The 12,088-nt window shown below is 41.7% G+C and overlaps 1 protein-coding gene across 2 annotated transcripts in view; it reads left to right on the forward strand.

The window, feature by feature from the left end:
• Positions 1-275: 275 nt before the first annotated feature.
• Positions 276-12,088, forward strand: part of nav1b (neuron navigator 1b) — a 51,262-nt gene continuing 39,449 nt past the window's right edge. The window contains exons 1-2 of one of the 2 annotated variants that reach the window (XM_086149874.1): positions 276-1,315; positions 1,455-1,543. In XM_086149874.1, the coding sequence (XP_086006000.1) occupies positions 627-1,315; positions 1,455-1,543 (778 nt within the window). In that variant the 5' untranslated portion in view covers positions 276-626. Of the gene's footprint in view, positions 1,316-1,454; positions 1,544-6,605; positions 7,587-12,088 lie in introns of those variants that run through there. The other variant, XM_086149875.1, reaches the window with a different exon arrangement.

Genomic DNA, 12,088 nt, shown 5'->3' on the forward strand with positions numbered 1-12,088 from the left:
TTGTCACAGCTGAGTAAATCATATCTTCCAGCTGTGCAGCGTAATACAGATTACTTAATGAAAATGTAATCTGAATACAGAAAACACTGCTCATACATGAAATGTGCATGTTTAGAAAATGAAAGATTTCTAGAATACATTACATTACATTATATTGCATTTGGCAGACACTTTTATCCAAAGCGACTTACAATAGAGGACATAGGCACTGCAAATACACTTGCAAATACATGATGCACAGGAAATCTACAGAACAGTAAGCTTGGGTTAGTGAGGTTTTTTTTTTTTTTTTTTTTTTTTTTTGACAAAGACATACACAAACGTGCACACACACACACACACACTAGGTCTGATACGTATATTCACACTAAACATCCATTACACACATTCTTTTTAAAATGCAAAAGTTCAAAAGCAAGACATTTCCCTGAAGCTGATTTTCAAATACATAAGGGGTGTCTGTTCTTTAAATTGCATTCTTAATTGAGTTTTCCCTTGCTCCTTTTTAGATCTCAGAACCCGGTGGCCATTACCTGTTTTGAGTGGTGGAGTGAATATTAAAGTCATTTCCCAGAGCCAGGTTGACGCATATGTGAGCTCTAGTTTACCTTAAATCCACAAGCATCATGCCCCTCTCCAAGATGGACCCTAAACAGCAATACAGCAGCCTTCCACAACCCTCTGCACAATACCAGCATGGTACCAAAAAGCGCCCCCCCTACTCCTCATCTTCCATTTCCTCAGGTTCCTCAGAGGTGCTAAGGAGTGCACCTCTAAAGAACTGTATACCCCAATATGCTGGTATATATTCCCATCGGAGCCCAGCAGCTACGGAAAGGACTGACGGGACCTGCTCGGCATACAGCAGCCCTCGGATACCAAAGAAAGAAACCCCTCGCTCCAAAGACACGCTGGACCTCCGCAGCAGCACTCTAACCCAGAAGGCCATACGGGATCTGCAACTGAGAAGAAACACCAACAAGAACTGGACTTTTGGCAAATACCGTCTGAGGAGTGTTGACAACTCGGGTGGCGAGGACACCTGGTCTCGTCTCTCAAGTAACGTCCAGTTAGCCCAAGGGAGAGCACATCTCTCTTACAATAAAAGCACAAATGGAAATGAGATATCTGGTGTTTTTTCATCTGGAATTGGCAATTCCCATAAAGAGGCGAGGAACATTTCAAACCAGGAAGCTTCAGAGGGAGGGGCATCTAGTAACAAATCAAAGCCTATTTATCAAACCATCAATATGGGCCGCAGAGGGAGTGAGCCAGGAAAGGTCAACATGGCAGCTGTTGCTCCTTTCAGGTTCAGGTGAGTGCTTATAGCTCGTCTTATATGACAAAACATTATTTCTGCTCAAAAAGTTTTTTTAAGCTTAATTTGTGAGTTTAAAATCAAGACAAATCTAATATTTGTGATTTTTCCTTTTTTTTTTCATGTATAAATATAGGCTTCAGTTACAAGAGGACACCGATGCCACCTTGGATGACCTGAGTGACTGCTCCTCTGACTCCATGGAGGTGTGTTGCGATGATCTGGGTGAGTATTTTAAAATCTCCTCACTGACCTTAATATACAAAACTTTTTTTTTTACATGTAATTCTCCATCAGTTCCCTAATCCCGCCATCACTCCTTAGTTGAACAGTCTGAAAGGACATCAGATGGCCCAATAAGTAATTTAAAGAATCACTTACCACGGAGATAAAAGTAATTTGTTTGGATCCTGAAAGTTTGAATACTTTCTCTTTTAATTACAATCGAAGTGCCCTCTGCTCTTAAAAGCAATGCATCCATCTTTTGTTGCTGCTCTGACAGAAAAGATGACTTGGAGTTTGGAAAAACAAACTCTCCAATGATTAGTTATACAAGAGACTCGCTGAATTATGATGCATCCCCTAACACTAGCAGAATGTTGACACTGGACTCTGTTCAGTGTGGCAGTTGTTCTGTTCACAGCTACAGCTATTGAAAGATTTATACTAATTTGTCATTGCCACGTGGTATGTTTGTTAGACGGGCAAATGTTGGAATGTTGGAAAACATGGAATCTTGGAAGAGATTCTCTCCAAGGTCACACACAACTGTTAACACAGTGCTGCTTTTCAAGTGTTTTGTCTCTTGTGTGCCATCAAGGAACTTTGTAAGTAATTTATGTCAAAGAGGCATAAAACATAAAAATGTGCAATGTGACATGTTTGCTACCATGCCAAATGCACTTGTAACTCACACATTTTGTTGCTTAGTAACTGATATACAAACATGATGAGGAAACAATACATCCACACTATATTTTTGGGGCTGTATTTTTTATTAGTTTTTATTTAACTCACCTCATCACAATTAGTGAAAGCTCTTTTAGGATGTACTTTTGCAATGCACCTATGACTGTTCAACATACTAATATTGCTTATTGCCGTCCAAATGTGGACTTCTTCTTAGGAAGCTCTTTAGTCTGCCTTGTAGTTCCATATAAACCAAGAGGACTTAACAAAGTTTAAATCTGGCCTGGTACAAGATGAATCATATGTAAAAGTTTGCAGTTGGATGTGCTTCCATTGGCTGCAAATGTTTTCCATTAAAAATACAATGTAAATCAAGTGATGGCACAAGAACTAGGCTCAGCATGAGCAATTGCAGAGACTGGCGGAGCATCAGGGAGTGGGAGAAGTTCGGTGGTTGGACTCCATGTATGTGTGAAGGACGTGGGATTTTTTTCATCTGAGCCATAAAGTCCAACTGCAACAGTGAGTCCTGCTCTTAGCTGTTCTTTTTGTTATTTTTCACTTAAGGCCTCGACATACTATTCCAGAAGCGAGAAATTTGTCCTTGCTCCCATGGCTGTGAGAACAAGCCCTCTCTGAATGCTAAGCATTGGAGAACTCTGATAGAGTCAACTATGTAGCAATAGCATGATAATAATGGCATTTCAGATTGAAACAGTCATGCTGGCTGTCCTTTCATGGTGTTTAAAGTGAGTGTCAAAGTGAGCGTGAGGAAGCAAGAACAAATCTCATGTTCCTTGCGATTGAACTGTCGGAATGCCACACCGAAGTAACTCAGTGTGTGTCAGCCTCAGTAAAGACATTCATTTCTTAATGGAATGCAATGAAAGCCATTAAGAAATTGCGACAAAAATTGGTATGATCTAAAATTAGACAGCTGCTTGATTATATGGATATTGGAAAAAAATGCCAAGTCAATGTTCTGAAAGGAAAATGTGTCACCACTGATGGTTTGCCAAGATTAGGCTGTCCCTCCAAATTTGATGACAGGATGAGGAGAATGAGGGAGGCTACCAAGAGGCCTTTGGCAACATTATAGGAGCTTCAGAGATTTCTGGTCACACCCTACACGTGACAACAATCTTCCACATTCTGCACATGTCGAAAGCTGTTTCCCACAAAAGAGAACTTCCAAGCATATGAAGGGACCTGATGTCTTCAGATGAGATATGGGAAAATTATTTTTTTTGATTTTGGATGTACACCACAAAAGCCCTAGATTTTTTTCAGAAAAATGCAATGGGATTCTTATCAGCCTGTATATGATTAATGTGTTTCTCCTGATAAATGAACACATGCTGGATTTAGAAAATGACCTAAGATAATGGGCCCGGGGCTATTCGGAACCCCCCTTAATGGCTTCTTAATTATCTTGATGACTGTGAGGGGCGAGAGACGGCCAGCCTCCTCAGGGAGAGACCAGACAAGGCCAGACGATGAGCGGTCCTTAGCTGAAGGGGGATACAAATGCAGTTCTGGGAGATTGAGTGGTTCGATGGGAGGATCAGTTTTCACGTCCTGTCTGGGAGTTTGTTTCGTTCGGACCGGTCGGACCCTATGGGATGCTTAAATTTTGTTTTTGTCTATAGAGAGGAGGGAGGTTTCTCTGGAAGGAGCCTTTTTGGTATCCGGCGGCAAAAGTGAAACATGAGGTTATTACAGTGATTGTTCCATTCAAATCAAACATCTGCAGAAAGGAAAGATCAGTCAAAATCTCCGGTGAGAAATACAGATCTGGAAAGATTGCTGAGAAATGAGGAGAAATGTCTGCCGTGTGATTAATTTAAGACAGACAGTTAAAAACAGTCGAAGATATTTTATCTTACTTTTATATTTTTAAATTTTTTTTATACAAATGGACTCACTCAGCACGTGAGAGGGGAAGTTAGAAGAAAAAAAAAAAGGAATGACTGTTCAAACCTTGTCCCTCGGGCTGCTGAATTTCCAGCAACCACAATGGCTCCATTTGATTTCTATTTAAAGGTTTTTGTGTAAAATGAATTAGCGCATGACTTCAAAAGCCACGAGTAAACACAATGTCAACGTGTGGCTTTAACACAATTCTGTTGTCGGTTCTGTTTCACCATCACATACATCTGGATGTCTCCCCGATGCTTTTTACGTCACCATTAGAACAACACCATAGCAGCAGGACAGTGCTAAAGTGTTACACATGCCGCCTGGGGAAATTTGCAACAGCCAGCTGTGTGATTGTCCTGTGCACACACTCACACGCAGTCACACACTCGACCAGTTGGAGAGTGCAGATCAGTCCCAGATGTGAAAGAAACCAAAAGAAAGATCCACCCTTCTCTTTACTGAGATTTGATTGCGTTAGAAAGTTTCTACGGAATGAACATGAGGGCACAAGTCAATGTAAAAGGCAGATTTGGTCCCTTTGAGGCTAAAGTTGAAGCTTTATGAAAACGAGTGCCAGTGGCTTTCATTGGTTGGCGCTGATTTGTTTTGTTTTTAAATCCTGACATGGAGTTGTTAAGCAACTAAAAAACATGTTAACTAACCCTTATTTGGTGCATGCAAATAGTTACTTTATGAATCAATGTTTTCACTGTTTGGCAGTGTGTAGGGATGCAATCATTTGGTTTTTGTTATACTTTGATATGTTATGACAAAAATATGGACGCCTTGCCAAAAAATTAAAAAATTAAAAAAAAAGCTTGCATGGTGAAATTTGTTATATTCGACAGCGAACAGATTTCAATTTCTCAGAACAAATCTGTTTCTCAGTGCATCACAGGAGGACTGTCCAAGTGGTTAGAAGTCAGCATAAATTCTGTGAGGTGAAGACTCTGATTCTCTATTGTTTTTCCGGCTCTTAATTGCTTGGTAAAAAAAACAAACAAACGAAAAAAAAACATCTCAACAGTCTTTGTCCCAGTCCAGGTACCCTGATATAATGACACAGTTGTCAGTGCCATGAGCCTGTTGTGAGAGAAAAAGCATGGCGAGATTCCGGGGCCTTTGTGGTTAACAGGTCAGTCATGTCCGGTTGATGTGCACCATGGAGCGTGTCCCCCTACTCAGACATGCTGAATGGTCAAAAAGAACAACTGTTTATTTGGTCTGCCATAAAAATGAGGGAATGATCCATCCATAAACACATGACAATATGTGGTTTTTATTAAAATATATCCTGGAAAAGGTTGCATGGCATTTGGCAGGTGTGAGTTTGGAGCACTGTGGTCGGGTGTGGATGGCATGTGGGCAGTGGGAGAGGGTGGTTTCCATGGAGCAGCTCTGCATGTGAGCGCTCAGGCTCCTCAAGTTCTCCGTCAAGTTGGCAGTAAGGAGGATTCTGACAAGATTATTAAATTAACAAAAATTGTGTGATTAAAATGTCATTTAATGATCTTGTGTTTGTCTTTGTGTGTGTGTGTGTTTGTGAGTCAGTAAATGACTGAAGACATTTCCAAAGTGTGGTTTTAGGCGTGTTATTTGCTTAAGCTGGCACAATTTGTCGTTCTCTCAGTGTGCTGAAGTGAAGTCACCCATTTGGCTGAAACCCGTTTTTTTGGACTCCAACCTCAGTTCAAGCAGTGGAGAAAGACCACCCAAATTATTTTTCATTTATTGCTCAGGTTCCAGATACCTTTTATATATTCATGTCTTTGCTTTTGTTGTACTATGACAAGAATACTATAGCTAATGAATTCACACTGCTGCTATTAAAATGATTTGCCACTGAAAATCTAGAATGGATATCTTAAAGAGCCTGAGACGGGTTCAAAAGATAACCTGCATGCTCCGGTCGTTATATTTTTAGTTACTTAGATAGCAATCACAATGCATGCGTTGGCATACCATCATACATTCAAATGTGTAGCCAGTCACACACACACACACACACACACACACACACACACACACACACACACACACACACACACACGAGTCAATAGGTTCCCACCACAACATAACAAATCATTCATCATGTTGAGTGTATCGAACAGCGAACAGTGGAGGTGAAGAGGGGGGAGGGGGAGAACAAAGGACTGAAAGGGGATTGTGGGAAAACACAGTCTTAAAGAGGAAACTGACGCTTGGCTTAAAAAAGCTACCGGTGATTCTTTTTTTCTCTCTCGCATTTTACGCCTTCAACTGAGAGAGTGAAGCATCTTTAATGCAAGGGGGAAAAAAAAGATGGAGGTGGAGGAGGAGGAGGAGGAGGGAAGCTGGGAGGGAGGATGGGAGGGAAGTCAGAGGCAGCAGAGAGCAGGGGGTGGAGGGAGCGTTTGTTGCGTCTGCCACCGCTGTCATTCTGCTGCTGTGCTGTTCGGCGGCAGGAGGGTGTGCTGAAGGGAGGAGTGTGGAAAAAAATTGAGGAAAGGAGAGAAGGGAGCGCCTGGGCAGCACTGCAACAGCTGCAGCAGCCTGTCAGGAGGAAAGAGAGAGAAGGAGACAGAACGGAGCAAGGCGAGGTAGCAGAATTTCCACTAAGGAGGCGTTTTTCATCCATGCTTTATTTTCCACAAGGAAGAGGGTCCGATTAAGGAAGCCTGCTTTCTCTTTTGCTGATGCTATTCTCTGTGGTCTCATGCAGGAGGCATGCTTGGAAATAGTGTGAAAGGTAGAGAAGGAGATTTGAAGATGGAAAGGACGGATAGCACAAAGGCATACGGCCAAGCAGATGGCAAAGTAGTTGGTATGGCAGCCAAGCGAGCCAAGTCTGGAGTGCCCCAGAGCACGCAACGTAGTGAACTGAAGGTCTACCGTGCGGGTAGTTCTGAAGGCAGGCTACCGGTGCCCTCCAATCTTCGCAAGCAGAGGTCCATGACAAACCTGGCTGTACTTACTGATGCTGAAAAGAAGCTGCACCTTTATGAACCCAAGTGGTGTGATGACATGGCCAAGTCTGGAGCAGGTCAGAGCAAGATGGGCAAGCCAAAGACAACAGTGGGTGGCAGCACAGCCGGAGGGGGTGCCCCCCTCTCCCGAAACCTATCCAAATCCGAGCATTCGCTCTTTCAGGGCAAGCCCAAGCCCTTCAGCCCCCTAGCTGCTCCCTCTGCCCTCAACAAGCAAAGTCGCATACCTCGTGGGCCATTCGCCGAGGTGAAGCCCCTCAGCAAGGCACCTGAAGATGGGAAGTCAGATGATGAGATCCTCTCCAGCAAGGCAAAGGTCATTGCTAAGAAACAGGGAGCCGGAGCCGGAGGGGAGTCTGGCACCAAAGGCCAGGGGGAAGAGGGAGTGGACAAGACCTTTCTGAAGGTAGACCCAGAGCTTGTGGTGACAGTGCTGGGTGACCTGGAGCAGCTGCTCTTCAGTCAGATGTTGGGTGAGTACAGGAAAACACTCTCAATGTTTCTGTCACACAGGCAATCGTAGCCATCATGTGTTACAAACCAACGCCCCACTTGTACTATAAGGCACATTTTCTCCATGCACCTCGAGTCGGCAGCACGCCCCCTTTGATGCAGCCACCACGCACGCCACCTGCTTGCTGCTGCAGCCTCACATTTCCCCAGAAAGCTCTTAATGCAGCTCAGCAAGGGGGGTAAAAGATAAAGACAGTCTCCCACTGAATACTCCACTACCCTGAGGGGATGCTGCTATGGTTTGGTCATTTCTCTAAATACTGAATATTTATCAGAAAGGAAAATATGGGTCATTTTCGTGTGTTCCTTTGTTCATTTTGCCTGAGCACATTGTCTGGTACCTGACTTGAATTAAGCGTGTGAAATATGCCTGCTTGCATTCACAGCAGTGCTTCCTGATCACATGAAAAAAAAAAAAAAGCCAGAGGGGTTGGGGATTATTACTGATCTCTTTTCTAACCCTCTTGTTTGCTGCAACATGTTCTGATATACTCGAGGGTCCATTCGCTGCTTCGGGTTGCTTCCAAAACCGGAGATGGGAAAGAAAAGCATGCCATATTGAATTAATTTCAGATACACCGAAAGATTTAGCCTCCTCCCAGCTCCATTCATCTGTAGCGTACTGACAAATGGTGTACACCCTGTTGTACAACAATGTTGCAAATGGCAGAGGCATGCTTTCTCTCTGGAGCTGTAGGTCAGTTTATCAACTGGTGTATTGACTGCATTCTGGTGTTTCCACATCATGTGACAGAATTATAAAAGGCAGATAAAAACTTTCACTTCTAATGTCATTTTTTCCGAGTAATTTGAGTATCTAAAAAAAAAAAAAAACTTTATTTCATTAAAGGTTAAATTTTAACAAATCATATATTCAAGAGTGAATTTAAACCACTTATTTCATTCTTTTGGAACTAAATCTATGTTTTGTACATTTTTTAACATTTCAGTTTTTATTCTGGAGATTACGTCCAACTGGAAAGCGACTGACTGAATATAAGCAACCATGACATTTAAAACAAACAAATAGCTGACAAAATATAGTAATTTGGAAAGTATGGTGAGTAACAGTGAAGAATATTCATTGTAGTGCCTTTAATCGCCTCCGCAAAGTTTAGTGGCTGCAAAACTCGGTCAGTTATTTTCGTGATAGTCATTACCCCTTCTTTGGACCAGGCAAGTCTCTCCCTGCTCACCAATGTGGTTCAGCTAATGTGTATATGTGGTTCCTCATTGCACTGACTAAGTGGCTACACAGAAGTTTTCCATTAATGCATCTTCCAGTCGATCTTGTTATAGTCATTGTCTTAAAATACTGCTAAATTCTTTTCTTTGCAATGCCCATGATATATGGTTGGTGTTTAGTGAGGCATGAGCTGATAACTAACAAAGATAAGGCTTGCCTTTAACTTTGGACGTGAGATAAAAAATCCCCAAAATGAAGTGTGTCCTTCTCAACTCTCTTTAATGCCAGAGTGTGTTGACCAACCCCCTCGCCCTCCTTTTTAAAGCCAGCTTCAAGTATGAATGCATTACCCAAAATGTGTACTATTTATGGTGTTGAGCCTATTGCTGACACAACTGCAATGAGCATTTCATGTACTGTACAAAAAAAAAAGTGTTATACTTGCTTGTGTAGACAGGGCATGTTCTCTATCCCATGATAATTAGTACATCACTGCTGATTTAATCTTTTATCCATGCCTCATTAATACGTGGATGTCGATCACTCTGTGTGTGGCTAATATTAGCCACACATCAAATCATATCAGAGCCATAAACAGTGCAAGATATCTTGGTGATTCGCCTCTGCAATTGGCATCAATGGAGTTTTTGTGTGTTTGCAAATGGAACGGGAACCAAATGTTTCTCATTCCCCAGTCTCACAGAGAATGCCAGTATTGCCCATTTTTCAACATATTTCAGATTTACAGTCCACACCATGAATTCAAAATTCCCCAAAAATCATTTATAATATTTTACAGTGATACAGACTTACATTCATCAGAAGAAACTGGCATTGTTTTCATGTGTGCACTATGACGCTTTCAACATTTCTGTTCCCCGTCTTTCAATCCACTGTACATGTGCAATGGACATGCTCCTTTCTGTAAATAGACCTTTTATTTGGAGTCTGCTCAATGCATAATCCTGTCCTCTGCTTCTGCAGCATACCTCATTGTAGGATTGACTGAAAAGATTCTTCTATATCTGAACATAAATGCACTCTTTGTTTACCGATGCAACATCAAGAATTATCAGCTGACTTGGAGGCCTCCTTTTGTCGACTCACCGTGTAAGTTTGTTCTCCATAGCTGTCACAAAACATTGAAGCGTCTCATCAGACAAAGGCAAAGTCGGTTGATAAAGCATCCGCATTAAATGCCAGTAAGATTTCATGAATTCACAAGAGACAGACAAAATCGATGTACAAATCTTGCGTTCTAAACCAGTTTTAGAATTTATCTCCATTTAACACACACACACACACACACACACACACACACACACCCACACACACACAACAGTATATCTGCACACGCACCAGGTCATTGGGGTAAGATTCAAATCCACAAAGACTATTGCCAATTAAATTACTATGAACAGACAAACTGTAACTCCCCTAGACAACAGGGGAATGAGCAGACCTCATTTCACCATAATGGCATGTGATCTGTCATGCAAGAACTCCACAAATGTCATAATAGCCTTTAGCTATGCAGAATAGCGGCGGAGAAGAAGAAGCAGTGGTCGTGGAGGCTGTACTGACTGCAGAGGTTGGAGGTCTGACCGTCAAACTACTCTGACATTTTTAAAGAAGTATCTCCCTACTGAAGGGTAGTCTTTTCATGGGATTTTTGTGCTTGTGCAGCAACGGGCGAACTCTGGGAAAAGAGCATTGTCCATTTATAATCACTGCCCGCATTGTAATGACTCAAGCTGGCTGAACAAATAGTTTCCTTATAATCACCACAGCCAACATTATAATCAAGAGGTTATTTGTGTTGTACTGTATTTTAATATTATGATTTGTTCTGGAATTATGAGTTTTATTCAAATTCTCAAACAATGGATATATTCCCATCCGGAGTTTTCTGATTTTCTCCTTAATCCTATTCCAACTCTGAGTGATGCTCGACCACTCGGCCCAAAATTTGAAACCACAAACCGGTATACTGTATGTAAATTTTGTAAAAAAAAAAAAAAAATCAGGGTAAGAGCCAAAAGCATGTTCTTCATCAATTGAGATAATTAAATAAATGAATAGATGATATAATATATACATTTAATTTTTGGAGCCTTCCTTCAGCTCTTCCTCCTGAGGACCAGCAGACACAGGGGGCTTCCTGTTTACTTTTGGTCATCCTCCTCAAGTTCATTGGTGTTTTACTTTTGTCATGTGAAATAGTCCTTTCCTGGCTCTATGTAATAACAATATATAACATTGTTCAAACCATGACGTGTTTGTTCTCTTCTAAACGGACTGTCTGTTTGAAACAGACCAAACTGAGTTAATTCCAGGATACATTTCCAACTGAATGGGACAAACTGGAGGGAGGTTGAAACCTTTGTAACTTGAAGTCAATGCGACAGCAGTCACAACTTTTCTAAGGTTCCAGAGTTTCTAATTTATTCTGCCAATCCTCACAAAGTTATTTGGAGAACTGTGAGGCAGCAAATCTCAGGTCCAAGAATCACACATTTCTCTCTGAGGTTTCTTTCTGTCAGACTTTATTTTGCCAGTAGCATTCTCACAACACCTGGGAGTAAAAAGCTCCACAGGGGCCTTTGAGTTGCTTGAGGTACATTTGGGTTTCCGAAAAAAACGTCCTCCACCTTTTTGTTCCACTGAGCATTTACTCACCTCTCAAATGCTTTCCTATTAAATTAGATTCAAAGGAGCAAAGAGCAGATCCCGTTGTTTGCATACACAGCGGAAATATGATAAAGATGTTGTTTTAACCGGCGTCACATTATGGGCAGTCTGTGCAGTTTTAGTTGTGTTTTAGAGGTAATCACCAAGGGCCTTTTTTTTCCTCCTCTAATTCATTTAGTATGCTGTTGAAAGAGAGCATCTGTCATGTTGCATCATTCACAGGACTTTTCTGTTTCAGAGTTGCCATGATGTTCTGACTCACTTTTCCTCTTTCCCTGAGTTGTGGGAATCACTGCATTGCAGGGTGCCAGTTGATTGTCAGTCAGTTGATTGTGAGGGAGACACAGTGCAAATTGCAAAAAATATGCTTTCGTAAGAGATGCGTGATTCCTAGGGACTTTGCGATTTATTCCTTTATTATAGCCTGTTTCTTTTTATCAAAGCCCATGATAAACTTCACAAAGTACCATGTAAAGAGTTTGAATTATGGATGTCGTAAGAGAGGATATGAAGGTAGTTGGTGTGAGAGAGGAGGATACAGAGAATAGGGTTAGATGGAGAAAGTTGATTCGCTGTGATGACCCC

The sequence above is a fragment of the Fistularia commersonii genome, chromosome 7, assembly GCF_037954325.1.
Source record: "Fistularia commersonii isolate RoL2024-O1a breed Wild chromosome 7, RoL_Fcom_v1.0, whole genome shotgun sequence".
NCBI classification, from domain to species: Eukaryota; Metazoa; Chordata; class Actinopteri; order Syngnathiformes; family Fistulariidae; genus Fistularia; species Fistularia commersonii.